The sequence below is a fragment of the Poromitra crassiceps genome (genome assembly GCF_964638095.1).
Source record: "Poromitra crassiceps genome assembly, chromosome: 25".
Lineage (NCBI taxonomy): Eukaryota > Metazoa > Chordata > Actinopteri > Beryciformes > Melamphaidae > Poromitra > Poromitra crassiceps.
Genome location: NC_139649.1, coordinates 2,240,844 through 2,268,013, shown reverse-complemented (window position 1 = coordinate 2,268,013; position 27,170 = coordinate 2,240,844). Strand labels below are relative to the sequence as shown.

The window sequence follows — 27,170 nt, the reverse complement described above, 5'->3', positions numbered from 1 at the left end:
AATGACTGAAGAGTCTCGCATTGAGGCTAGTATACCAGTGTGATGTATGATACTTCAAATGTAGCTCCTGCCATCTTGTGGCACTTATACATTAGTACAAACTACATTATATAACAGGCAGGCAACAGGAGTTTACCGGTATCCACCATGTAATTATGGCTCCCACTGCTTTTCTTGTTAAGACCCGCCCTACTCTGCCTCTGATTTCATTGGGTTTGGGCATGAGGAGGTTGGGTTTAGGCATGAGGAGTGACAATTGGCTATGGTTAGGGTAAGAATATCAGGGTAAGCGAATCAGAGGTAGAGTAGGTATCAGGGTAAGCGAATCAGAGGTAGAGTAGGGCGTTCAGAGGCAGAGTAGGGCAGGTCTTAACAAAACAAGCAGTGAGATAATAATAATGCGTATCCACCCTTGTTTTTTCCTTAGTTTTATCCCCCGGCCTGTATTTGGGCCTGGCTTTTATTTGTTTGTGGCGACCACCACACCCCGGCCATTATTGGAGACCGAAAATGTTTGGATAGAAACACCGCTATTTAAATAATTTTGAAGTGATTGGAAAAGGAAAAACACTGCTTCCTACAGACCAAACGCGATTTTGCATATTTGCACAGCGAGAATACAAAGTCAATGCAAACATGCTAGCAGATGCCATTTTGCGCTGCGCGGATGAGGCGAATGCCGTGGCGCGGAAGATGCGATATTCACTTGAGTTGAAATTGTTCAATTTGAGCTAAGAATTTTCGCAGTCTAAAGGCTGTTACACACCAAGAGCGATGCGAATATACAGCACGAAATTGCGATGCGAATTTTGACCCACCTGTCAATCACAGCCACAGATGTGTACACGTTGGAAGCGAATTTCCGAAAAATCGGAAAAAAAACGTCGCAATAACGCTCAGCGAAACTTCGCCGTTGGTATGCACGGTTGCATTGACTGATATAGGTTCGGAAAATATTATTGATGTGCGAATTAATCGCACGAAAAAAACCGCTCCCGATGTGTGCGTAATGCGATTATCGCAATCGGTGTGAACGCATGGTAACAAACTCAAGCCTGCCCCTTTCAACAACATTTCAAAATAACAAGGTTCAACACACAACACGCTAGCTTGATATGCTAGCTGGATTAACGGGAACAAAGAAACCTAAAAAAACGAATTCAAATTCGAAAACATCTATGCACAACCTTAACAAATACACATCAACCAATCATGTGCGAGTAAAAAAAATCGTGCGCGTTTTTAGAACGTCGAACGTCGTTCTGTAGCTCACGAGCGCCCCCCTTACGGTGGCGCCGTCTCAGTCTAATCTATGCATTACAAGCAAGCAGCCTACCTTCAGCTTTAAACACGCAGAGAAACACCGTGTAGAGCCACATTTACAACTTCCAGTGCTTTGGTGAAAGACGTCGCCATTTTTTCAGACGGACATGTGAAGTGCTACTAGCTCTGCTCGCCAAACACACACACACTCACACACACACTCTCTCTCTCCCCAAGCAGCAACCTCTCCTCTCTCTCCCCTCTGTCTGTCTGAACAGCTCCCTGAGAGAGAGCTTCTCCCACATTCACGTGAGCTGACATGTTCGTTGGAGAAACATGGCGGCTCTTTGCCCACACAAAGGAAAGCGGTGAATAAAAGCCCTCGTTACCTTTTTAGCGGTGCTGTGTCGGCATCCTCCGGAGCGCGCAATGCTCTGTGCCGACGGGACGCGAGCTCCACGGTAAAATGGCTGCAACAACAGCGGCGGAGTGCGAGTCGAGAGGGATGACAGAGCGAGGCGAGCAGAGCGAGAGAGAGAGGGGGCGGGGCCTGTGCTGCCTGCTGGGGGGGGGTGTACGACTGAAAACTTTAGATAAAATGCACAGTCAAATACAATTCACTGGGAATGTTCAAATGGGGAAAAACTTGTTGTTGCGGTCCTTGACGGGGCAACAGTGATTTGCGGATGTGAAGCCAAAACCAGAAATCTGACAATATGACGTCACATATGGGCGGAGCTTATGCAATAACCTGTGACGTCACATAATGTGCGGAGTTTATTCCATAACCCATAACGTCATATATGGGCGGAGCTTATGCCATAACCGGTGACATCACATATGGGCGGAGCTTATGCAATAACCCGTGATGTCACTTATGGGCGGAGCTTATGCACTTTTTTGCGGTTGTGACTACAAAAATTAGCATTAATCGTGGCCCAAAAACATTATTTATATTATTCATAATAGAGCGCAACACCATGACCGTCCACTTTTGAATGGCTGCAGTTCCAGGAAGTGAATTGCATTCATTTCTCCATTGACAGCAACATAAACCAGAGTCAAATTCCTTGTATGTGTAGCCCAGAGCCGTTTAGATAGAAGAGTCCCGACATCTCCATTCACTCCAATGGACCCGTTGTTTACTCTCAAGAGTTCCAGGAAGTAATCGTGCATTCCTTTATAACTGGGGACTGGTAATCTTACGACTTCAAAGGTCATGAGCTGGGCGGTGACGTCATCAGAGCTGGTATTTCCCATTCCAAACTCGTAGGAGCCTCAGCAGCCCCAACCTCACAAATCCAAGATGGCTGCTCAAGTTTTCTGCAAATGGAACGCTAACAAAACGGATGTGATGTCATATAGCCTCCACATCCCAGTTATTTTGTGATAAAGGCACGATAAGGTCCTATATAACTGGGAACTGGTAATCTTACGACTTCAAAGGTCATCATGAGCTGGGACGGTGACGTCACCAGAGCTGGTATTTTCCATTCCAAACTCGTAGGAGTCTCAGCAGCCCCGACCTCAAAAATCTAAGATGGCTGCGCCGTGCAACAACAGTAGTTATAATCGTAGTAATGTTGTTTAGCACTTCTGTTTTGTTTGTGTCTCATTAAATCAGCTATCCACACAGCACTGCCTAACTTCTATCTGTGCGGACATGTTGCTGCAGTGTTGTATGCGCAAAATGCCACGAAATGCCATGTTATCAACTGTTATTGCTAACAATGGCTAGCCTGGCTAGCGACTGGATCTGACCAATGAACAGTGAACTTCCCAGCTCAAGTTTTCTGCAAATGGAACGCTAACAAAACGGATGTGACGTCATTTAGCCTCCACATGCCAGTTATTTTGCGATAAAGGAACGTAGCATAAGCAGCACCGTCGAGTTGCAGCAAAATGGACAGTTTGTGTTGTACTCTGAAAGGGTTTTTTCCTCCACATGCATGCGGCCACTACACACACTCATGCTGACGGTGGCTGGTGAAATATGTCCTCTGCATTTGACCCATCCAGGCTTGTCCTTTCCTCCAGGGGGCAGGCCAGGAGCAGTGGTCGCTATTTCTTTCCAGCGCCCGGGGACCTTCATTGGACCATCATTGGACCAACTTCAGATGTTGTCGTCACTGGTCGGATGACGATCTTCTGCATGTTTTTAGTGGGGGGTTATGTACGGAGGAACCCCCTGGGGGGTACGGGGAGAACATGCAAACTCCACACAGAAAGGCCCTTTCGACGAGATAGCCCACCTGGGCAGTAGGCACTGAAGATATGGGGGGGTCACAACTCCAGCGCCCACAGCGTCCCAGGTGAGAATCGAACCCAGGACCTTCGAGCTGTGAGGCGACAGCGCTTCCCACTGCACCACCGTACCCCGGTACGTACCCGAGTAGGTCCTTGATATGTCTGTTCTTGCCCGCCAGAGGGGCTCAAGCTGGCATGTCCGGCCACTATCTCAGGGGGATGGTGGTACCCAGCCAGATGACTGTGCCCTGAACTGTTGGGCCCGATGTTCGCCATGCCTTCCTGAACGTGGGGCATCCTTGTGGCGGGCTTGGAGGAGCCGTCCAGGATGTGGTCCACTGGCCACTGGGAGTTGATGAGCTGTGTCACCGGACGTGTCCCAGCAGCAGGTGTTGGCACTGGAGCAGGGGCTACCATCTTTTGGGGCGTTGGCATTGGGGCAGGAGCGTGTGTCTGATCCTGATGAGTGGAGGCTGAGGGCAGAACGGTGAACTGGGGTGCGTCAACCTGGCGGGTACGTGTTGCCTGATCACTATCTTGGAGGATGCTTGACATACCAAGAAGCACGGGTGAAGCTGCAGGGTCCTCGCTGAGTAGAAGGGCACGAAGCCGGGCATAGTTCTGTTTCTGTTCAGCTTGCTGCAAGCGCCGCTGTCTATCCATGCGGCGAGTGACCGCCCCTCTAGCTTTGAGAGTCTCTGCCTGGAGCTGCTGGGCTTCTTCTTGGGCCCGCTGGGTTTCTGCTTGGGCCCGCTGATGATCTCTGGCTTGTTCATCTAGCCGGTTGTACTTCTTCTCAGCCTCGTCCTCTTCTTTGATCTGACAGCGAAGGTTTTCGGCCTCCAACTGCGCTACCTTCACGTTGTAGATTGCCGATCGGGCCGAGGAGCGATAGTTTCCGGAAGAGGCTGATGAACGCGAGCTGGATCTGCTTTCTCAGCGAGTCTAACTTTTTCAGTAAACAGGTACTGAAGTCTACAATCATCAGACAGAAAACAAATCAGGACCTTCTTCAGATGAAATTTTACAAAAAAGCCTATGTCTAAGATTGTGATATTGACACATCCTCGGAAGCGCAGCCAAATGTTTCCCCTCCTGGCTGCGGGGACGGAGCTGTCCGAGTTGCTGAACCAGCCAGAGTGCGCAGTGCTGTCCATGGTTCTAGGCAGCCCGCTACACCAACAGCAGCGGGAGGAGACAGCCTATAGGAGAGCGGTGACAATCTATTAATATTATGTTATTCCAGTATGATTTTCTGCACCTGTCTGGCAGCCTATATAACTATCTGTGCTTTCAGACTTCACTGCTGATCTTAAACTACCACCTCATCTTCAAGCTGCTGTTCCTCCTCCGTGCTCAGAGACTCTGGCTCTGTGGGAGACACTCCTGGACTGTTCCTGCTCTTTGTAGGATTCTTTAGTTTATTTATCGTCTTCCCGACCTCAGTTTAGGCATAGCTTTTGTTCAATTTTTGCTGCCTGAAAAGTAAAGTAAAAGACTGAATCTGCTATCTGAGTCTGTCGTCTCTACATCTGGGTCAGAATCTGCAGCCTTACAGTTATAATGGACAGTAGAACAAAAAGTGTATTTCATTTTCAACCTCACCCAGATCACACAGGACACTTTCTGTCCTCAGGGATTGAGTGGAAGCGTCCGCTATGGTTTGTATGCTGAATGCAGAAGAGGGTGTGACTTTGGTGTTATACAGCGATCGTACCATGGATGTAGGCTATAAAAAGAATAGGACACATGTTTTGTAACGTTACAATTAAATCCCTACACAGAACTTTTAAACTAGTTATGAAATATTGGTGCCTCTATGAGCAAATGAGCCCATCAGCGAGGGAATTGGATATTTCTTCATCATTATTTACATGCCTGCTTACCGCTAAGGACCAGCAGGCTGTAGCAGAAGAGAGCAGCTGGCAGTGAAGTTCTGCCCGGCCAGTCGACTCACCAGGAAAACCCGCTGCAGTCTTTTCTCTCTCTCAAAACAATTGAAAACGGCCGTCTTGTTAAGGCTGATCAAGGAGATTTGATCAGAGGCTGAAGGCAGCAAGACAAAAGACTGCTGGAAATAACAGAGAGCTTGGGAAATAAATAACATTACACACAAGAAGGTAAGCTCCAAGCTAAACTGGTAAACCAGACAGTAAACACGGTTTACTGACATTCAGTCGTCTGCAGTGTTTTCATGTCACCGTATACCAGCTTCACAGCCCTGGAACCTCGACAGAGGTGGTACTACAAAAGGTATAGACTCAATCCACGTTATCCAGCTTTTTGACCGGTGGAAAGCCCAAAAAGCGATATAGAGCCGGCCAGAGCTGCACCGATACCAGTGGTGGATACACACCATTATAGCCATGAACTAACTAGCTTACCTTACAGCTAACAGCAAAAAAAATTGCACTAACAATCCATTAAAGATAGACATAATTATTTAACTTTGATGAGTTTAACTACAAAGCAGGCAATGCTATTACAGAAATAATAAATGAATAAAAAAACTACTTTTTTAAACCTCAATATGAGTTATTTCCTTTTTCCTGCCACAGGGTAGGCTACTTCTTCCTCACATGTGGTCTAAAGACTAAACTGAGCATGTGCAGAGTGACTCAGGTGATTCGTAACTTGTTCCTGATTGGATAAATTGAAAGTGTTACAAGTGATCCAAGTTACAACTGTAGCTGGTCTCCCCTACTTTATCTGAACTTTTACCCAACTCGATTATCAGAACGCTACACGGCCTTCAAAGCAGTTTGGTGGGACTCCTGCCCCTTGTGTTGTTGTTGTTGTGTTGTATTGTATTTGTAAGGTTTGATATCGATACCGATATCGATGTGTGGGGGATGTCTGTGTGTATGTGGGGGGGTGTCTGTGGGTGTGGGGGGGTGGAGGCTGTCTGTGTGTGGGGGGCTTCTGTGTGGGGGGGTGCGGGACTGTCTGTGTGTGGGGGGTGGGGTGTTGGGGGCTGTCTGTGTGTGGAAGGGCTGTCTGTGTGTGTGTGGGGGGTGGGGTGTTGGGGGCTGTCTGTGTGTGTGTGGGGGGGGGGGCTGTCTGTGTGTGTGGGGGTGGGGGGGGGGGGGGGGTGGGGGGCTGTGCCTAAGTCCCCCTAAGCGCACTCCTTGAGTTTGAAGTCGATCGGACGTGCTTTTTGTCTTGCCAGTAGGTGGTGCTATGCCAAATTGCACATAATTCAGCTCCCTGCACCTCCTTGAGTCCCCCTAAGCGCACTGCTCGAGTTTCAAGTTCAAGTATATTTATTGTCATTGTTAAATTGCTCCAACAACGAGATATAGACAAGCATCTCCCTGAGACGTACAGTGAAACACCAAGGTAAAGTGCATCGGCACAAATAATAAATACATACAATAAATAAATACATTATTCTATAAAGGCATCAGAGTTAGTGACTGTTCAGTAGTGCATGTAAACAGTGAGTCCAGAATGTTGTACAGAGTCGATCGGACGAACGGTTCTCAAGATAAACCACTTTTTGTGTGGCCAATAGGTGGCGTTGTGACTGCACTGTGTCGAGTTCCCCTCAGCACACTCCCCAAAGTTGAAGTCGATCTGACGAATGGTTCTTGAGATAAACCACATTTTCTATGTTGCCAGTAGGTGGCCCTATGCCGAATTGCACAAAAACAGGGTGCTGCACTGCACAATAGGGCACACTCCCAAAGTTTGAAGTCGATCCGACCAACGGTTCTCGATGGCATGCAGCAGATGATGCTCATCCATAAGCAGTGGTGGAAATGGCCAGGTTTTACTCTGGCAACCCTACTTACACAGGATGCAGGTTCCCGGAAGTGGTGTTGCCCTGGAGCAGTGGTTCTCAAATGCCCACCCCCCCCCCCCCCCCCCCCCCCCCCTTCTATTCAATCTCAAGGACTCGATGTTGACTTAAGGCTCTTTCACACACAGATCGCGACAAAAAAGCTTTAGGAGTCCCGCAAAGCCCGCAGCCTCGCCACAGAAATTGCTTTCACACAGAGCCAAGCAGCACGGCCACATTCCCGTGCTGCAGTGTACTTTCAGGTGAAATCCCCTGCTCCCGGATTGAAAGGCGAGCACCACTCGCATGGTGGGCGGACTCGCCTTAATATCAAAACTCATGCATCTGCTCCTCAGACCAACTCGCCACAGACAGCTATAGCCCAGGCCCGGTTCTACGGGGGTGCAAAAGCATGCATTGCACCCTTATTTTAATTGTCTGCATGCTCAGTTGAAAAGTAAAAAAAAAAAAAAAAAATTAATAAATGCTACATGCACACTTACTGTTTAAACTTGAATTATAGTTGTTGTTTTTCTTTGTTCTTTGATGTGATTGTATGGCTTTTTGGCACCTATATGTAACCTTTTAAGGTTGAGATAATTGTATTATCATTATATGGTCCAAATATTTCAGTAAAGCACTTGAAACACTTGAAATATTCTTGCTTGGGTGGTATCATTCTACTTGAAATGATGGTTAAATGCATTATTTTTAGTAAAATAACATGTCAAATTTTTCGGGCGGCCGGCCTTCGGCCGGGCATCTGCACCCCTTCCTATCTAGGATGCACCCCTAGTCATCTTGTTCTGGAACCGGCCCTGCTATAGCCCTCTGAAGCTTATTATTATATCCGTTAATTTTACCTACTAATGTCAACATCGTTTGAGCATAAAGCCTAACCGCAAGGAGCATTCCCCCTGGCGTCCCTGCAGTCATGGTTGTATAGGCTACTTTTTTTACTTTCACTCCTGCACTTTCTTGATACATGAGGTGATTTCCCCTGTAATTTTTTTATGAATGAGCTGACCATTCGCACCTTTTCCAGCTTGCTGCGACGACGCTTTCAAATGGAGGCGGGTTGCCAGGTAACCCGGCGCTGTTACTACCTACCGTGGCGGGACAAAAGGCGTAAAACAATTATCCACCAACGCGCGTTCACAACTTTCACATCGGAGGCGCGAATCCTATTTTCCGTGTATTTTTCGGCTTTCAAGGCCGGTGTGAAAGAGCCTTTAGTAACGACAGGGTCGTTCCTCTGTTTACTCTCTCAGTAGGTGTCAAACAGCCCTAATTAAAGCTGCGGCTTAGGGCTGAAGGAGCAGAACTGAAGACAAATATTCAAATATCGAACGTGTTTCGCGTCCGAATCGCACGGAAACAGGGCACCGCCCTCCGTCGGGTCGCCATCAGCGCACCCCCCCGAGTTTCAAGTCGATCTGACCAATGGTTCTCGAGATACGCGAAGGACAGAGAGAGAGAGAGACAGACAGACGCTCCTCCAATTATTAGATAGATAAATGTAATTTTTTTGCATCCAGAGAGCCTCCTCTATTTTTGTGTCAGTGTGCGGCCCTTTTTTGTGCTTTCATTGGACCTTCCATTTCAGAGTTGACAGTTGACCCATTCGTTAATTCATACAGAAAAAAACATGCTCTACTTCTTTGAACAGCGCACTCTCATTTTAGTGTAGAGTGTCAGTTTGGATTTACAAATTACGAATGCACCCTTGTTAGCACATAGCTCGTTACAACTAGATTGAGCTAGCAAAGCAATTATTTAATAATTTAATAATCAGGTTGGAATTTATTCATTTTGCCCAATGCTAAGGACACAATGCGCACTCATCTTTTATTCAGTAGCCTGCTTGCTCACAAAATGTTTGTATCCAAATTTTGCAGTGAATCTATGTGTAAAATAGATATTTTGAAGTGGTGCAGCCACTTCCATACAGTGTATAGCATAGCATAGCATGAGATGTCCATTTGTAGCATGAGGGGGCGGGGCTAGGGATAGGAAGGTGATAGAGAGTGCAGCATTCATGTGCTCCTCGGATATATCGGATTTACCGGATTTACGAGTTGTGAGCACATGAACGGCCCTTCAATGTCGTATTTACCAGTGGGAATTTCTGAGATGTCGATGCTACACGAGTTTCCGACGTTGTGATGTTGCATGAGGATTCTGGACTACAACAATGGTGGGAAGTATGGACTCCGTGGCACCAACTGACTGTAAAAAGTTATATATTTTTTTATTCTGTTCATAGTAGCTATCATTTATTTTTAGTAGTTGCACATTATGGCCTATGTAGCTACCATAATGACCACTACTTGCTTTTAGTAAGAAAACACCAGCCACGAGGAAACAACTCCTGTCGTAATTACCACGTCGTCACCCCTGGTAAATCTGATATATCCGAGGAGCACCTGAATGCGGCAAAACATGTGGCTGTAGCGTCGCCCACTTGCCGCATGGGGGCGCCTGCAGCCCTTCCAGCCCACAGAAGAACTGCGGAAACTGTTTTGTTTATCTGTGACGCTGCATCCGGCAGCCCGACTGCCTGTGTTTTCTTCTTGATGGTTTTCTTACTGCACATTCCTCCAAACCACGGCGCTTTCTGCACTGTGCTGCTGTGGAATACTCCGAATAAAGAGTCCGTTACGAGTTCAAAAGAGTTTGATCGTGAAGGCTGTGACCGGAAGTTGTTTTTATTATTATTATTATTGGCGGGCTTCAGCTCCAAGTAGGCAATTATAGTACTGCACTGCTGTTACTGTTAGCTGGGAGCTGCTCTTAGCTTGTAGCTGGGAGCTAGCTATGAACGTTGGTTCGGAAGTGTTCTGTGTCCGTCTGGCCTGCTGACACACCGGACAGAAGGGAGAGACAGACCGAGAGAGAGAGAGAGAGAGAGAGAGAGTTTCCGCTCCGTGCACCATGGAGCCTGAGCACACCGACCCGAGCTCAAGCCCCGGAGCCAACGAGCACGATTACGCCAACCAGCCTACCTGCAGGTACCGCCCGTACCATCTCAGAAAACTGGATTCAGTGCCTGCTAAACGCTAACACATCTTAATCACACTTTCAACCCTCGTATTGTGCTAGAAGAACACGATGCGCACGTTTCGCCTCTACTTGCCTGGGCGATGTGATTTCAATCAATCAATATCACGATAATCACAAAGAATCAGTGTTTCCCACAGGATTTGGCGAGATTGTGGTGGGTGGACCTCGCATGCCACCGCCCCCGGAAGTAATTTGTACATTTGTTAAATTAAAATTCATCAATCTGGTGCACTTTGAGAGCAAACTGAAGAAGCTAGATCTATGAAGAACTACACACATCACATTAATACCCTCTTACTGTGCTGTGGCTTTACCATGGTGGAACAATAATTGTCTCCCTCCCTATGCTTAAATACAATGGCCCTATCCCAAAATCACTTGCAGGGGAAAACGCAAGTACAAAGTAACATTTGCTTTGTAGGCATAAACAAAAGTAAAATAACATGGCAGTCAACATTTATTTGTGGTGGTCGATGTGGGGTTATTGTTGATGCCATGTTGAACCATACTGAAAGGACTACAAAGGCCACTATATTTATATGATAAATAAATGAATGTATGATGATAATGCTGATTATTATTATTAATATTTAATAGTATGCAGCAATAAAATATTCTGGGTAGCTTTGTGGATCAAACCCAACCCCCAATTGTTTTTTTATCCACAAAACCACCCATATTTCTGTTGGTGATGTGTACACGAGTAAACAAAACAGTGTATATTATATATATATATATATATATATATATATATATATATATATATATATATATATATATATATATATATATTTTAAAGGAATGAGTACTTTTCATGTTCCCTTTTAAAAACTGTACTTCTACTCTTTAGTTAGTACTCAAGTATATTTTTGTGTGCAGTAATCTACTTTTGACTTCACTCCATGCGTCCATTCTGGGACAGACAGGGACATCGAGAAACAAGAGTAGGTGAGGAAGAGAGGGATTAGAGAGGAAGAGATGGAGAGAGAGAGAGAGAGAGGGGAAGATTCTTCATATCTCAATCCTTATTTGTTTCATCTAAAGATATTTAAGACCTTGGCAGTTGGCACCAAATTTCAGACTTTTTAATCAAATGCCATTTGAGGCCTTAATTTTCACAAAAACGGATTGAATGCTTCCTTATACCTTTTAATGCCCCACAGATACCCTGACGCCTCTGTCGCCACAAAGGTGGAGGTGTCCCTGCAGAACAGCATCCCACGGCCGGCCACATTTGTGTAAGAAGCCGGTTCTCAAAAATGTTGATTGACCTTTTCTTTTCTTTGTTATTGTTAGAAGTAGTTAAAGGAAATTAGTACTTTGGTGGCTTATCGCTGCAGGGGGGACACTGGGGTTGAGGAGGTGGGTGGAGGACAGGACGGCAGGTGAGGGACACATCACCTGAGATGTCAGGCTGTAATCACAGTAACACGGCTTTAACGACAATTAAAATGTGAAACGGTAGTACTAACCATCAGGAATTTTATCATTAAACCGGTAATCGTTTCATCCCCAATTTAAAGCCTTAATTTTCACAAAAAGGGATTTAACGCTTTCTCATACCTTTTAATGACCTGCAGATACCCTCTTTCTCATACCTTTTAATGACCTGCAGATACCCTGGCACCAACCCCGAATCCTCCACCGCCACAGAGCCTCCCTCCAGCCCACCGCCGGCTGACAGCGAGGTGGAGGTTCCCCTGCAGATGGCCACGCCCCCGGGACAGTCTGCCTCCACAGCAGAGATCACATGTAAATAAATCTCCTTTTTCTGCAGCCATAAGGGCCTGGAAAAGCTTGAAAATGCACCTTGAAAGTGCTCGAAAAGTGTGTGCGGGGGGGGGGGGGGGGGGGGGGGGGGTGCGGGCCCCAAATTGGTCAGCCATGCTCTAGATCAGTGGTTCCCAACCATTTTTGTGTTATGTACCCCTTGAGCTGTTTTACCATGCCGATAGTACCCCCTCACTCATGTGTGTTCTAAAGTTGTTATATTAAACTTGTAGTAGGCCTCTCTAACACATCTCATTAAATGAAAATAATTTGAATGCCTCCTCTTTAACACATTGACTGCCAGCCCTTTTTTCAATGCTGTAGGTAGGTTCTGCCAGGTTTTTTTTTGAGGATTCTGGCTCATTTTACAAGAGCCGAGGATTCTTTTCTGCTAAGATTTTGTGAACACACAATATCTCAAAAGAACTAATAGAATGTGTGCTTTCTCTGTCTAAAAGAGTTAGTTTGTAGAGTTAGTAGTTATGTAAGCATTAGCAGTTGAATACAGCATGGTTTCAGCGTGAGAAAAAATTATTCAGAGATAAACGGCTTTTTGTGAAATTCGATAGAACAGTCACTTTAACCATTCATTTTTGGCATCAGTAAGACCTAAACAATAGTTTTGAACAGTAATTTCCTCCATAACAGCAGGAAACTCCCCTCTGCTTCCAACTCCTCCCTCCGTGGGCGTTCCTCTTGGCTGCAGCCAGCGGCCGTGTCACAAGCTTGTCACCAGTCTCACTGCTTTGCAGCTGCTGTGCGGCTGTGCCTGTCTGAGCGGCCGCTCTTTGAGGAAGTCTGGTTGGACTCGCTCGCTTCTTGGAGTTTTTGGTTGAGAGCTTTGATCAAGCTTTTGCGATTCTGGTCATATTTATGCTGCGTGTTTCAAAGTGTGTTCCATCCGTGATCTATTATGCAAATTTGCAATCCCGCACTGCCAGCAATCAGCGCGAAAACAAAAGCGTTTTCGCCAATCCATTTTCATGAGAATGGCTTCGTCACACTGCTTTTTGCTTGCCTTCTCCTTCCTTGTCGCCACTTAGTGGGTCGGTGGAATGGGTTGTACACGTTGTACACGTCCAATACTTATATAAGAGATGTAAAAGGGTTAGATTGCACATCCCACCGTCAAAAAAAAAAAAATCTATTTTTTTGACGTATTAATACGTCAATGGCAGTGAACTGCTGGATTTTTTTTGACGTATTAATACGTCAGTGGCAGTGAACGTGTTAATACAATTTTGACACTTTTCAATTGGTTCAGTTTTCAATCAGTTTTTATCATTTTGGAAATACATTGTAATCCAATCTTTCCAAGTACCCCCTGCAAGCTGCTCAAGTACCCCTAGGGGGTACACGTACCCCTGGTTGGAATCACTGCTCTAGATCAGGGGTGGCAACTATTTTTTCATGGGGGGCCACATGAGAAACCCAGATTGTTGCCCCGGGGGCCGAACAAATATTGTCATGCCGTAACCCATGGATGGGCAACTTTGATGATAGAGAGGGCCACAAAAAATGGGCCACAAAAATTTTGAAAGTTGGTCACCTTTCACTTCAATAGTTTAGGAGAATGCTGCAGCGGTGTTTTGCTGTGAAACTCCACGAATGTTTTGTGGACTAAAAAAACCTCCACCCGTCCTTCCATCGGCACCGGGGGGGGGGGGATGATGACCTCATTCTCACTTTTGAACAAACTTCTCCTCAATCTGCAGATAAAGTGGAAGCCGGTGAGCTGGAGCCGAAGCCCGCGGCCTCGCCCGTGGGACGAGAAGAGCATGTGCTGCTGCTGCAAGGTGGAGTTTGAGCGCCGCGGCCGACACTTCAACCGGCGCTCCGTGTGCACGTTCACCACGCCGGACACGGTGCACTGGGTGTTCCCGCGCACGCACGGCACGGCGTGCACGAGAAGTCCTTCCTGTGCGAGGCCTGCGTGCAGATCCTCCGCAGCAAGACCAAGAAGAAGCAGAGCGGCAAGAGGGCCATGTGGCTGAGGCCTCCGCCAGCCAAACAGGTGAGGCCGCACGCCCCCCCTCTTCGTTAGGATTCAGCACTCCCTCCAGGAAATAGCCGTTTTTGCGTTCGCAACGGTAACGCAAATTCACCCGATCTCGCGATATTTGCGGAGGCTTGCCGTTTTTCAAAATTCCCACGATTTCTCGGCAAAAGGGGTTCCTTCAGTTTGCAATTCTTGTCACTTCCTGCAATTTCAGCTCAAAATAATCTCAAAACGTCACGAATTGCATTGAGAAAAGTTGTCATTAGGTTTATAGTTGAGGGGGGGGGGGGGGGGCTGTAGAGACATTTCAGTGAGCCTCAGTCAGCTTGACCCCATTGACCTTGTATTGGTTTGTGGCTAACTGTCTGGAGCTCGTATGAGGCAGAGGTGGGACTTGGACTTGAGACTTGGACTTGAGTCAGACTTAAAGGGATAGTTCAGATTGTTTGATGTGGGGTTGTATGAGGTACTTGCATACAGTCAGTGTACTACACTACATGCAGTAGAATGCAGGCCATGAGCAAAAATGTAAAAAAAAAAAAACAGAAAATATACATAACATGCTTCCATACTGCTCACCTGGCGTAATCCAAGTCTCACACAAGCCGCGAGATGCCCAAGTTGACTTGAAAAGATGTCATTTACACCCTGCTTTTAGCTGAAATTTGCACTGTGCGTGCAATAGAAAGTCCGGTACAGCCCTCACTGCTAATTAGCTTAGCACTAAAATGTTTATAGTACCGCTGCTGACCGCTGTTCAGTCGCACATGTACTGTACATGTTGTGACTCGTGTACTCACCACGTGATGAAATAATAATCAAAAAGGATATTGTAATTTGAATTTCTACACAGATACATGTTGAATAGCTGCTGTGTGTGTGTGTGTGCGTGCGTGCGTGCGTGTGTGTGTGGAGTCGCGTGTGTGTGTGTGGTGACAGGCGAAGGTGAGAGCTAAGGGGCAGAAGGTGGTGACGAAGAGGAAGGGGGAAGAAGAGCCGGGCGGCGCTGCTGCTGGGGAAGTCCCGCTATGGCCCCGCCCCTCAAAACCCTGTGGGCCACCAAGGGAGCGCGCCGCGCCATCATCGACTTCTGGAGCAAACTGATCCAACAGGAGGTGAGTCCAGACGGACCCGCCCACTTTTTCAAAGCTGCTTCTATGAGCTATAGTCACCTATAGCTATAGCTGCCCTATTGGCGTGCGGGTGTGGTGTGTGTGTGTGTGTGTGTGTGTGTTGTGATGTCAGGGTAGGGAATTAAAAAAATATTTGGAGGAAAATTTTGCCCCTACTGTCTAAAAAATGGGGGCATTTACACAACTTTGGGGGCACTTAAATAAAGTAATTACTGCATAAAGTTGCCACATCGCACTGTTGCCCACATTGTGAGAGTTCTATGTCATCTGACACCCAGCTTGCAGGTGTTGAGTGTGTGTTAGAGATGGAAATTAAAGGAATTGAATGAAAAGAAAATTATAGAAATCTTGGGGGCCATTTTTGCCCCTGGGTCATGGTTTTTAGGGGCATTCTGCGATTTCTTGGGGGCATTTTTGCCCTTGCCCCTGGCTAAATTCCTACACTGTGTGATGTGATATGTGATGTGACGTGTTGTGATGTGATGTGTGTGTGTTGTGTCGACAGATGAAGGCTCTGTCGCGGAGCTGGGACGACAAAAGCCCCTTCCAGCAGAAGGTGTCATGCAGGAAGCCGCTGTCCTCGTTCCCCTGGCTACACTGCCTGGAGTGGGCGGAGACTAAAGCCCCGCTGGTCAGCAGCTGCCTGCGCGCCCTCTTCCCCGACACAAACACTCTCTGCAAACGCAACAGGTACCTACTACATCTGTGTGTGTGTGTGTGTGTGTGCGCTAGGGGTGGGACAAAATATCGATACCCACGTTATCGCGATATTTCCACCCGCGATACGTTATCGATACACTGGCGCCAAGTATCGATATGTTTATTATTTTTTTTTTTTTTTTTTTTTTTTTTTTTTTTTTTAATAAACAGGATAAAATATTATGCTGTGTGTGGTAGTTGAAACATAGTTTCAAGTTGACTTTATTTATGTTTGTAGTTGAAACAAAAACATAACTACTGTAGGCTACATGAATGGAAATGTTTGATCATTAATATCTACTTTTAGAAATTATATAGGTAGGTAGGTAGGTTATATAGGTTTTCTTGTTTTAATAGTAATAATAAAAAGACTTAATGTGTAACTTTTCCTCCGTGGTATCGAAAATGGTATGAGTGAGTGAGTGAACTCAGAGAGTTCATGTCAATTCTGCTAATAAATGCATAATACATGATTTTTTGCCTTCAGAGGTATTTTTTTCACTTGTTACACAGGTATCGTGATGTATCGTCTTCCAATATATCGCAGTATCGCAGTATCGTGATATATCGTTATCGAGGGCCAAGTATCGTGACGATATCGTATCGTGAGCTACTCAGCGATTCCCACCCCTAGTGTGCGCGCGCGCGCGGTGTATGTGTGTGTGTTGCAGTCTGATCAAGTGGCAACCTCTGTTTTGGAAAAATGAAGCCAATGCAGAGTGCCAAAAAAAAATTACATTGCTATTTTTGGACTAAGAGTAGCATTAGGCTGCATATTATTATTTAGGATTGATTTGAGAGAACTTCATCAGAGAGGATGGAGCAGCATGATTTTCTTGCTGAACCAATAGCAGGTGGCACTGCGGCTCTGTCTGGTAAAAAAGAAAAGAAAGTGCCATATACTTATTACTTATTGAGGTAGAAAATGATTTTGATGGCACAGCCCCCCCCCCCCCCCACACACACACACACACAGTGTAACTGGTTGACAACTGCTGCGCTTAATATTGTTTGTCCTGTGATAATTTCGTTGATGAAAACGATGACAAAAACATTTTGACAACACCCCCTTTTTTCCAGGACTGAAAACTAAAGCTAGACTAAAACTATGAAGGCTACAAATGACTAAAATGTGAATAAAACTAATAGGTATTTTAGTCTAAAGACTAAAACTAAATCTAAACTAGCTGCTAAAATGAACACTGATGGGAGAGTCTAGGCTAGAGCTACCAAACTGGTAAGAATCTGGTTATTACACAAGTAAAAGTGTTAAGAGTTAAATGTTGCTTTATGAATTTCAACACTTGATACAACCTGTCAACCTTGATTCCAATTTACAATGTCTGTATTAGCCATATTGAATTAGTTTAAAGACAGAAAACATTTTGACTAGAAGTAATGACTAAAAGTTGACTGAAATGTAATGACTTTTCCTCGACTAAAACTGGACGTTACCTATCAAGGATAGAAATGACTAAAATGTGACTAAAACTAGTACGCGTTTTTGTCCAAAGACTAAATCTAAAATAGCTGCCAAAATGAACACTGACCTGCGACTCCCTATATTTTTCTCTATGTGGCCCACAACTAAAAAGTTTGGCCACCCCTGGTCTATTGATTGATTGATTGATTGATTTTATTTGGTGATAAAAACAGGACATAAGACAACATATCACCGAGGATAAAAACACAATAAAGCCCGAAGGCTTATTTCCATTGTGGTCCCCATGGAGACAAGACAGACAACGTAAATACGTGTAACAAAGAAGTGCAAGTGGGAGCATAATTTAAAACTAATACAACTCCATTAAAAGATAAATTACTAACTCAGTTTATAATTTACCAAAATAAAAAAATAAAAACTAGAACTAAACATATCAATCAATAAAATAAAAGACCAGCTATACCATAAATAAATAACCAATTCAAGAACTAAAAAAGACAGGATAAAACGGTTTAAAGTGCGGATGTTTGTAACCATTTTTTTAAGCCTTTTTTAAAAGTGCAGATAGACTCACTCAGTTTCAAGCACGAAGGTAACATGTTCCATTGAGTCGCTGCATTATATTTGAACGAGTTCCTCCCCATCAGGGTCCTAAATCTGATAGGGATGAAATCAGTAGAACTGCCTCTCGTAGAATACTGGTGACGCTCACTCACACAAGAAAAGTAGCTTTTAAGATACATAGGAACAAAATTCTTAACAATCTTAAAAGTGAACAGCAGCTTGATGTATAAAGTGCGCTTCTCAACTGTCAGCCAATTAAGACTGTCAAAATGAGCTTGGTCCAGGTGGGTACGTGGATGGACTTGAAGAATGACTCGAATCAACTTGTTTTGAGCCGTTTGTAATTTGTTTTTGAGTTTCTGAGAGAGACCAGTATACCAGCAGATGGCAGCATAGTCAAAATGACTCTGAACAAGTGCAGAAGCCTAAGAGTGAAGGACTGGACTGGTGAGAAAGGCAGCTTTCCTGGCCAGAAACCTGACATGCATGTTAATTTTGCCAAGGACTTTCAGAGCCATATACTCACCTGATAAGCATTTGTCTAAAATGCAGCCATGGTAGCTTACCTTATCTTTGGCATTAATTTGAATGTCACCAATCTTGATGACGAGACCGGGGCGATTTAGACAATTTAATTTTAGAGCCGAATACAATGGCTTCTGTCTTACCTAAGTGAAGAGACAATCTGTTGTCTGACAGCCAGTCACAAACACTCTCTAGCTCTGCACTTAAAGTTTTCTCTACAGCAGATTTATCCTGGTGCGACACCATTAAAACAGAGTCATCAGCATAAAGAAACAAATTACAGGCAGGTGAGGTCGCCGCTCTAAAATCATTAATATATAAAAGAAAAAGCAGGGGTCCGAGGATACTCCCCTGCGGCACCCCCCCACCCCATTTCTTGAACTTCAGAAAGCGTTCCGTTAACGTCCACCCTTTGAAGACGGTGGGTAAGATATGATTCGATCCAACGTAATGCTAAAACACTAAAACCCATTGCTCTGAGTTTAAGAATTAAAATGCCGTGGTCTACAGTATCAAACGCTTTTTGAAGATCAAGCAACACTAGACCACAAAACTTGCCTGCATCAACTTCCCTCCTAATTAAATCAGTGAGGTACATCAGGCATGTTTCAGTAGAATGGGATTTCCTAAAACCTGACTGCCACTCATATAAAATCTGTTTCTCTGTAATAAAGTCATTGATTTGTTTTAACACTAGATTTTCCAAGACTTTAGACAGAGAACATAAAATCGATACAGGCCTGTAGTTGTTTGGGTCCCTTTTACACCCTTTTTTAAAAAGAGGAATCACTCTGGCTTTTTTAAAACCCACTGGTACAGTTCCTGACGTGATGGATAGGTTCATGATGCGGGTGATGAAGGGAGTTATCACCTCCGCAGCATCATTGAGGAACCTGGCCGGCATCAGATCAAGACCTGTGCCTTTCGTAGGCTTCAAATTTTTAAGTTGTTTACCTACCTCAGCTTCAGAAACTCTGGAAAATGCCAACGAGCCTGGTTCAATGCCCAGCTGCCCATAGAAACCAGTCAGATGTTTCTCACCATAGGCCCCTGAAGGTAATGGAAGCTTGTCAACTAGCTGTTTAGCAACAGAGGAGAAGTGGATGTTAAGATGTTCAGCTACTTCCTTTTTATTGGAAGTTATTTGACCATTCACTTCTAGGCTGATGTTACTGCCACTGGTTTTAGTTTTGGTGCTGTAACCGATTTCTTTTAGGCATTTCCAGAGCTTCTTTGGCTCCTTCCTGTGCTCCAATATTTTCTATGGTCTCACCCAGCGTCCTCTCTCTCTCTCTCTCTCTCTCTCTCTCTCTCTCTCTCTCTCTCTCTCTCTCTCTCTCTCTCTCTCTCTCTCTCTCTCTCTCTCTCTCTCTCTCTGTGCAGCATGATGAGTCCGGAGCAGGCTCAGATGTTGCTCGCCCGGCGCACCGTGGTCACGCTGTCCGTGCCGCTGTTCACCAGGAACATCTACAGGAACAACTTCCTGCAGGCGGCGGTGGGGGCGGAGCTAAGGCTGCAGGGCTGCTCTGGCCCCGCCCTCGACGCCCTCAACACCATGGGCCTCTGCCAGAACAAAGACACCGTCAGGCTCCGACTGCACCGCCTCAAGGCCGTGAGTAGTACTACACCCAGATCAGCAGATCCCAAGATAGAGACGCTTTTCACTGAATTGTGTTGCTATGAGAAGAATTTGAAACCTAGCGTATTTCCTGTCAAGCTATTGTATTAGCAAACACGGCACCTTACAGGAAGTAAGCCAGGGGCAACACGACCCCGCTGCTCCGGCCAGCCTGCCAGCATACAGTCCATACGGGTCGGGCGTGAGCGTGGCATGCAGAGAACGCAACATTTACACTGGAAATAAAACACAAGTTTTGCACGAGTTTGTTGACATTGTGCTGTTTTGTGCTCAGACAGCACAGAACGGACGGCAGAAGAAGGTAAAGAAGGAGCTGGTGACACACGAGGAAGAGGAGGATGACGACGAGGAGGAAGAAGAAGAAGAAGATGATGAAGAAGAAGAAGAGGAGCATGTGGAGGAGGTGGTGGTGGAGGAGGAGCAGGTGGAGGAGGAGCCGGTAGCAGAACTGGAAGAGCAGCTGGTCGAGGTAGACTGTTTACATCTGATCTCACTGAGAGAAGTTTCACTGCTCCAGTTTATACCTGCTATTTATATGTGACCTATATCTGGATAAGGAAAAACCTCTGTTAATGTCAGGTGTAAACACGTTGATCCCAGTTACACCTGGTATTAAAATGTGTTTATAATAATACTTAAAGCAGCTACGAGCAACTTTTTCGATTGTTATTAAACAGTATAAATTTAATATCAATGCATCACATCTTACCTCTAATAGTCGACGAGACCAACGCAGAGTAGTCTCGCTTGAACCCCGAGTGAATCGGCCAGTGTTAGTGTGTCTGTAGCCAGGGCAGATCAGGAAGTGAAATGAAACGGTTTGCAGCAGCCACTTCGGCCATAACCACAAAATAACTTCCAAAAAACCTGTTAGAATATAACGAGAGATGTTCCCGCGAGTATGCGTGGCGTTCACATTGTTTATGTTATGTTGCTAGGCAGCGCAAACGGCGTAGGAAGGCAGCTGCGTTTCACTTCCGCGTTTCACTTCCGGGTTACCCGGTCCGGTCGCTCTAGAGAGCCCCCTGTTGGCGCGAGTTTAGACAGACTATAGACTTAATAATCACCTAAGGGAGCAATCTCAGATACACACGGCTTTGGTCTCGTCGACTATTAGAGGTAAGATGTGATGCATTGATATTAAATTTATACTGTTTAATAACAATCGAAAAAGTTGCTCGTAGCTGCTTTAATACCACACTAAATATAAATATAAAATATAATAAAAATATAGTATATTATTTATTTATTATACTGTAGTATTAACATATATAACTGAATCATTTCCTTCCCCATGAAGATGTTTTTTTTAAGCATTTCCATTTATTTGCTGAGGCCCCTACAGTGTATTTTGTCATTTTTAAGATATTGAATATTTTTCACGTCATTTTTCAAGTCATGTCCTGACAATGTGGATTAGTTACACCGTTCACCAAATAGTTTTCACAAATAACTTCATTTTATGCTCAAGTTAGAAAATGCAAGTTAGTTGCTAAAATGTGACGATTACATATGAATATAACTGGAACTATAGTTACATGTATGACATGTTGAATTTGACGGACCTGGGCCTGGAAAGTCCTTGAAAAGTCCTGGAGGTTGATGTTTAAGAAGGTGTGGGAGCTCTGCTGGAGGTTGATGTTTAAGAAGGTGTGGGAGCTCTGCTGGAGGTTGATGTTTAAGAAGGTGTGGGAGCCCTGACTTTGTGACTGGTCTGTGAAAAGCTCTTTACAAATACATTTGACTTCATTCCTTTTCAGGAGGCGGTGGAAGCGGAGAGAGAGGTTCAGGCCGGGAAGAAGAGGAAGAAGAAGGCGAAGAAGCAGAGGAGGAGGAAGGAGGAGAAGAGGAAGGAGCGAGGGAAGAGGAAGAGGGAGGAGCCTGAGGAGGGGGAAGAGCCTGAGGAGGAGGCGGGGGATTCTGAGGAGGAGGACGAGGGCTCGTCCGGCTCGGACGAGAAGAAAAGGAGGGTGGTGGTGGTGAGACTCGGCCTGCTGAAGGGACACTCTGAGGTCGGCCGTTCTGACCTGTCTGCCCCCTGAACCCGACCAGGCTGACAACAACGGCTCAACCAGTCAGACACCACTCAAACCAGTCAGACATGACCAGTTAAACCAGTCAGACATGACCAGTTAAACGGTAACCAGTATTTTTCAACCTGCAAATTTTTGTGTCTAAGTAACTCATCGGGACAACCATTTCTGAAATTGGTGCAGTGTTGAACGAGATCACTTCAGCCGCCAGCCGTGAAACGGGCTGCGATGCACTCCCGACGGGGCAAACGCATGCCCGTATGGCAAAGTACGTCCACTAAAAGGGCTTGTTTAGTTTTTTTGCCCGACAAGCTCAGACTGTTGTTCTAAGTTTCTGAAGACATGGAAACCAGGGACATGGAACACTTGTCTTTACCTTTCGCTAGATCTGGGGCCAGTTGCACCAAGTGGTCTTAACTACGCCTGGTCGTAACTCCTACGTCGGTCTTAGTTAAGACCAGTCTTTAGAGTGGACTCACGCCTGTTGCACCAATAGGGCTTACATCTGGTCTTAACTACGCTGGTCGTAGCAATGCGCGTACATGTGAATTGCCGGGGAATGCCCCCTGATTGGGCCAAAAATGTGCCTCGTGCCGTCACCCACTACTGTATGTGCATCACGACACCCTCCCTCCTCCCCGGGGGAAAATGGCGGCGGCGATTAGTGCCAAGCAGTCTGAATGAAATTGAATGTAACGTTCCCAATTCTATGTATTAAATTCTAAAAAACTAACGTCAACATTTGGGAAGGCTAAGCCACACAACTAGTTCGTTATAATCTAACATCATGCTTCGATGGCGACGTTACGATGATGACGGTGACGGTGACGGTAAGGACTCAAAAAGGTCTCCGCTGACGGAGATCTCTGTTACAGGCAGGCACTATGCCTCCTCCTGACCAGACGTAAGAGTTACGCCTGGGCTTAGTGAAAATAAGGCTTAAGCCCTCTTGGTGCCACCGGCGTAGCTGTTAGGTCGTTAAGTTACGACCAGCGTAGCTTAAGACCAGTCGTAAGACCACTTGGTGCAACTGGCCCCAGGTGTGTTTGTTGCGTCTAACCAGGAAGCTCCAAATCTCGCGAGAGTTGAGTTGTTGCAGGAAGCTACAGTTAGAAAGAAGCTAAAGCTACGCTAACTTGTAATAACAATCTGAGCCTGTCAGGCAAAAAACAAACACTTTCAGTGGACGTACGTTGACGCTTGGACTTGCCCCATCTGATTACATCACAGCCTGTTTGGCGGCTTCCGGCTGAAGCGATCTCACTCGATACTGGACCAATTTCAGAAATGGTTGTCCCGATGAGTCACTTAGACACAAACAGTTTGGAAGATAGAGTCCAGGTTGAAAAATACATTAGTTTCCATTTAAAAATGATCTGGCAGATTCTTGTTTTTCTGGAGTTCTGTTGCTTGGCGTAAGCTCGTTGTGTTGGTGAAAGCCGCCGGTCCCTCCTCCTGAAGTGACTTCCCCGCTCATTTCTCTCTCTGTTCGCTCTCGCTGCTCATGCTAACGACCTTCTTCTTCTGTTGATTCCAAGCAAATCCGGAAATGTCAAAAGCGGGAAAGAGCGACCCGAGCCGTCGTGCGCTCATGTTCCCCAGGCTGTTATTGTTTATAGCTTAAAGGTGCATTTCTCTATTAAATGATGTCTGTTAACCCAGCCAACACAGCCTGACTGTAAGGTTAATAGAGTGTATTAATTCTTTGCTGTTCTAAACCAAATTAATGCCACAAGCTGTAAAAGGCGCCTCCTGGAGAGTGAACCAGGAGAGGCTGTAATATAGTTTCATTTGTAAGCAGGTTTTGTTGGTTGGAGAGTTAGGGGTGATTGACGCGGTCTGTTTCTGACCTGGTCTCAAGACAGGACGCAATGTGAGGGCGATCGCATGGCGTTCAGACTGACCTGAGGTCAGTGTTTTCTGCCAAGTCTTTGATTTAGTGAATGTGATTCTGCTGAGAAAACAGCTTGTCAATAAAATGTTTGATTTGAAGACTTCAGCTGGTGTGTTGTTGGCTCAGTGTCTGTCCTGATCCCCACATCCTAACAACCCACTGACCCAACGCAAGGTTCCTACGGTCATGGAAATCCTGTTTTTCAGGCCTGGAAAACTGATGCAAATAGTAAAATCCCTGAAAGTTTTGCAAGTTAAGTTTAAACAATGAGTGGTTATTAAAAATGATCAAATCAATTTATGTAATTTTAGCTTTTTTAATATCTTTAAATATGTGATCTGGTTCCAACTTTACTCTGGATGAAATTACAAAATGTAGCCGACCCATAATTTTTCTCATGCTAGTATAGACGGTTTTCACCAGCTGCAACCCCACAGCACTTCCTTTTTCTCAGCTTCTTCTGTGTTTTATGGCGGTTGGCATCCTTAAATGTTGCATTACCACCACCTGAATTGTATCAGCTTCACAGTGCTAACTATTGACAGTGTCCACTTTCTCAGCTATTCAGGGGAAAACACTGACATAGCCTACTTCTATTTCTATTTTTGCTATGTAAACGTTTAAATGGGCAGTGGTGGCCCAATGGTTAGAGAAGCGAGCTTGTGACCGGAAGGTCGTCGGTTCAATCCCCGGGACCAGCAGGATAAATCTGGGTGGGGAAAGTGAAAAAGCAGCGCTTGCCCCTCCCTCATTACCACCACTGAGGTGCCCTTGAGCAAGGCCCTTAACCCCATCTGCTCCAGTGGAGCTGATCAGTGGCCAACAGATCAGACTGTGGTTGTACTGGTCAGCTTCCAGGTATGGATGTGTGTGTGTGAATGTGAACAGGGCACTCCTGAAAAAGAGAGCATTGCTCTTAGTGAGACTCCCCCTGTATAAATAAAGGTAAAGATAGGCCTATGCGTGCAATAACGTACTGATAGTCACTCTGTAACATGTAGCTTTTATTAGCCTCTCAGGCTAGCTCCGGGACGCAATCTTTTTTTTCCCATGATGGCGAAGGCATGACCCGCCCCTCTCTGCCTCTAATTGGCTGACTGCACTCGCCTGCTTCCCAGGCGAGCCAGAAGTCATCACAAACGAGCCTATACTTTCATTCAATGTCATGATGCTGCGGGGGAAAGTAGGCTACTTCATAGCTTAACTACGAAAATAGTGTCCGCTGTTTATCTCCCTTTCTGCTGCAGCATGTTGAAGAAATAAATGTTCAGTTTGAACAACACCCATTCTGGTCATTATAGAGCAAGATGATCGCTTCCACTACCAGGGCCGCCCAGAGAGATGGCAGTACCCCTGGAGGGGTCCAGCCACTATGGTTCCCCCTCTGCTCTCCTCTGGTTCCTCCTCTCCTCTCCCCCTCTGCTCTCCTCTCCTCTGGTTCCCCCTCTGCTCTCCTCTGGTTCCTCCTCTCCTCTCCCTCTCTCTCCTCTCCCCCTCTGCTCTCCTCTCCTCTGGTTCCCCCTCTGCTCTCCTCTGGTTCCTCCTCTCCTCTCCCTCTCTCTCCTCTCCCCCTCTGCTCTCCTCCCCTCTGGTTCCTCCTCTCCTCTCCCCCTCTCCTCTGGTCCCCCCTCTCTCCTCTCCCCCTCACTCCCCTCCTCTCCTCTGGTCCCCCCTCTCTCCCCTCTGGTCCCCCCTCTCTCCTCTCCCCCTCTCTCCCCTCTGGTTCCTCCTCTGGTTCCCCCTCTGCTCTCCTCTCCCCCCCTCTCCCCTCTGGTTCCTCCTCGCCTCTGGTCCCCCCTCTCTCCTCTCCCCCCTCTCTCCCCTCTGGTTCCCCCCACCCACCCCCATCTGCGGTCGCCTTTTATACACGTCCGAAACAAGCAGGACAACGTGATTGGCTGGCTCAGATTTGAACAGATCTGAGCCAGCCGATTGGCTGTTATCCTGTGATGACGTAATGTCCTGTGCATAATGACCGGATGGACCATATATGGACTCCCCCCCCCCCCCCCCCCCCTGGCTGCGCTATCATAGATGCTGACTGTTACTGCACTATCCGTCAGATCCGTAACATGGACGTTACTCTGCAGAAACTACAGTAACAAAATCACGAATTGCTCTGTTTTTGGAGCTCTGCATGTCTGTGTTTGTCTAGTTAATGCGTCAACGTTAGCTAACGGCTGACATTCGCTAGTTAGCCAACCAACCAGCAGCTAACATTAGCTAGCTAGCTAGCTTACCGGAAGCGATATTTTTTGGGGATGATGGCGAAGGCATAACCCACCCCTGGCCCTCTCTGCCTCTGATTAGTGGCAGCGTTATAAACCATAGATATGACTATATTAAAAACATAAACACACTGGCGTCTTTCATGCAGGCTAGCAAGCGTAACTGCTGTAGGTCTGTCTGACCCACTGAGTCTGACGGTCTGACCACAGACTGTAGAAAGAGATGTAATGCAGGATAGCCAAGCGAATGTGTTTGGATGGAAGTTTGACGCTAGGCCAATCAGAGGCAGAGAGGGGCGGGTTATGCCTTCGCATAGCCTTCGCCATCATCCGAAAAAAAATATCGCCTCCGGGACAACAAGCTTCCTACCCAGCGTGTGCACGTCTTTCCGACAGGGGTGGTTGTTATGGCAACTATCAACAACAACAACTACTACTAACTACTACAAGACATAAAGACCGAAATAGGCTACCTTGTTAATGTGTCTGTCGGAGACACGGCCTAACGTTAACATTTAATATGAGCCGAATATCAGCCTGCGCTCAGCTATGTATACAGGAAGTAAACCGGATATTCAGGTGGGTTGTGACGGTTATTGTTGTCAAGTTAAAACTGTCTATAACCAGATAACACGAGTATCAAGCCACTTGTTAAAAGGCACCAGAATACAGGAAGTGACGTCTACACCAACAAAGTACCAAATCTGGGCACTCTCACAATAGAAAAACAGGACCCAAATTTCTGAGACTGTTGGGGAAATCACCTACAATGCCATAATCTGCAGATTTATGGGGGGGGGGGGGGGGGGGGATATGCGATTTACACCAATCAGATGTATTAAAAAAAAGTAAATGTGTGACTTTAAAAGTTTGGTGTGAAACGATCAA

At 45.9% G+C, this 27,170-nt stretch overlaps 3 protein-coding genes across 5 annotated transcripts in view; 2 read left to right on the top strand and 1 right to left on the bottom strand.

Annotated features, from left to right (window-relative positions):
- The window catches only part of ccdc71 (coiled-coil domain containing 71), a 41,244-nt gene extending 39,495 nt beyond the window's left edge, over window positions 1-1,749 (bottom strand). For both annotated transcript variants that reach the window (XM_083660590.1, XM_083660591.1), the window contains exon 1: window positions 1,653-1,749. The gene's annotated coding sequence lies outside the window, so the exon portion shown is untranslated. The remainder of the gene's footprint in view (window positions 1-1,652) is intronic.
- Window positions 1,750-9,871: 8,122 nt separating this feature from the next.
- LOC310798088 (uncharacterized protein) lies at window positions 9,872-13,977 on the top strand. Of its 2 annotated transcripts, XM_083660581.1 has the most exons (4): window positions 9,872-10,302; window positions 11,518-11,592; window positions 11,970-12,106; window positions 13,840-13,977. In XM_083660581.1, the coding sequence occupies exons 1-4, from the start codon at window positions 10,226-10,228 to the stop codon at window positions 13,929-13,931; spliced, it is 381 nt and encodes a 126-aa protein (XP_083516707.1). In that variant the 5' UTR covers window positions 9,872-10,225; the 3' UTR covers window positions 13,932-13,977. The 2 variants fall into 2 exon arrangements, with proteins under 2 accessions (XP_083516707.1, XP_083516708.1); XM_083660582.1 differs by lacking the exon at window positions 11,518-11,592.
- A 17-nt stretch (window positions 13,978-13,994) lies between these two features.
- On the top strand, window positions 13,995-24,153 carry LOC310798087 (uncharacterized protein). Its single transcript, XM_083660580.1, has 6 exons — window positions 13,995-14,138; window positions 15,063-15,238; window positions 15,762-15,946; window positions 19,872-20,100; window positions 20,402-20,596; window positions 21,888-24,153. The coding sequence occupies exons 2-6, from the start codon at window positions 15,152-15,154 to the stop codon at window positions 22,167-22,169; spliced, it is 978 nt and encodes a 325-aa protein (XP_083516706.1). The 5' UTR covers window positions 13,995-14,138; window positions 15,063-15,151; the 3' UTR covers window positions 22,170-24,153.
- Window positions 24,154-27,170: the final 3,017 nt, after the last annotated feature.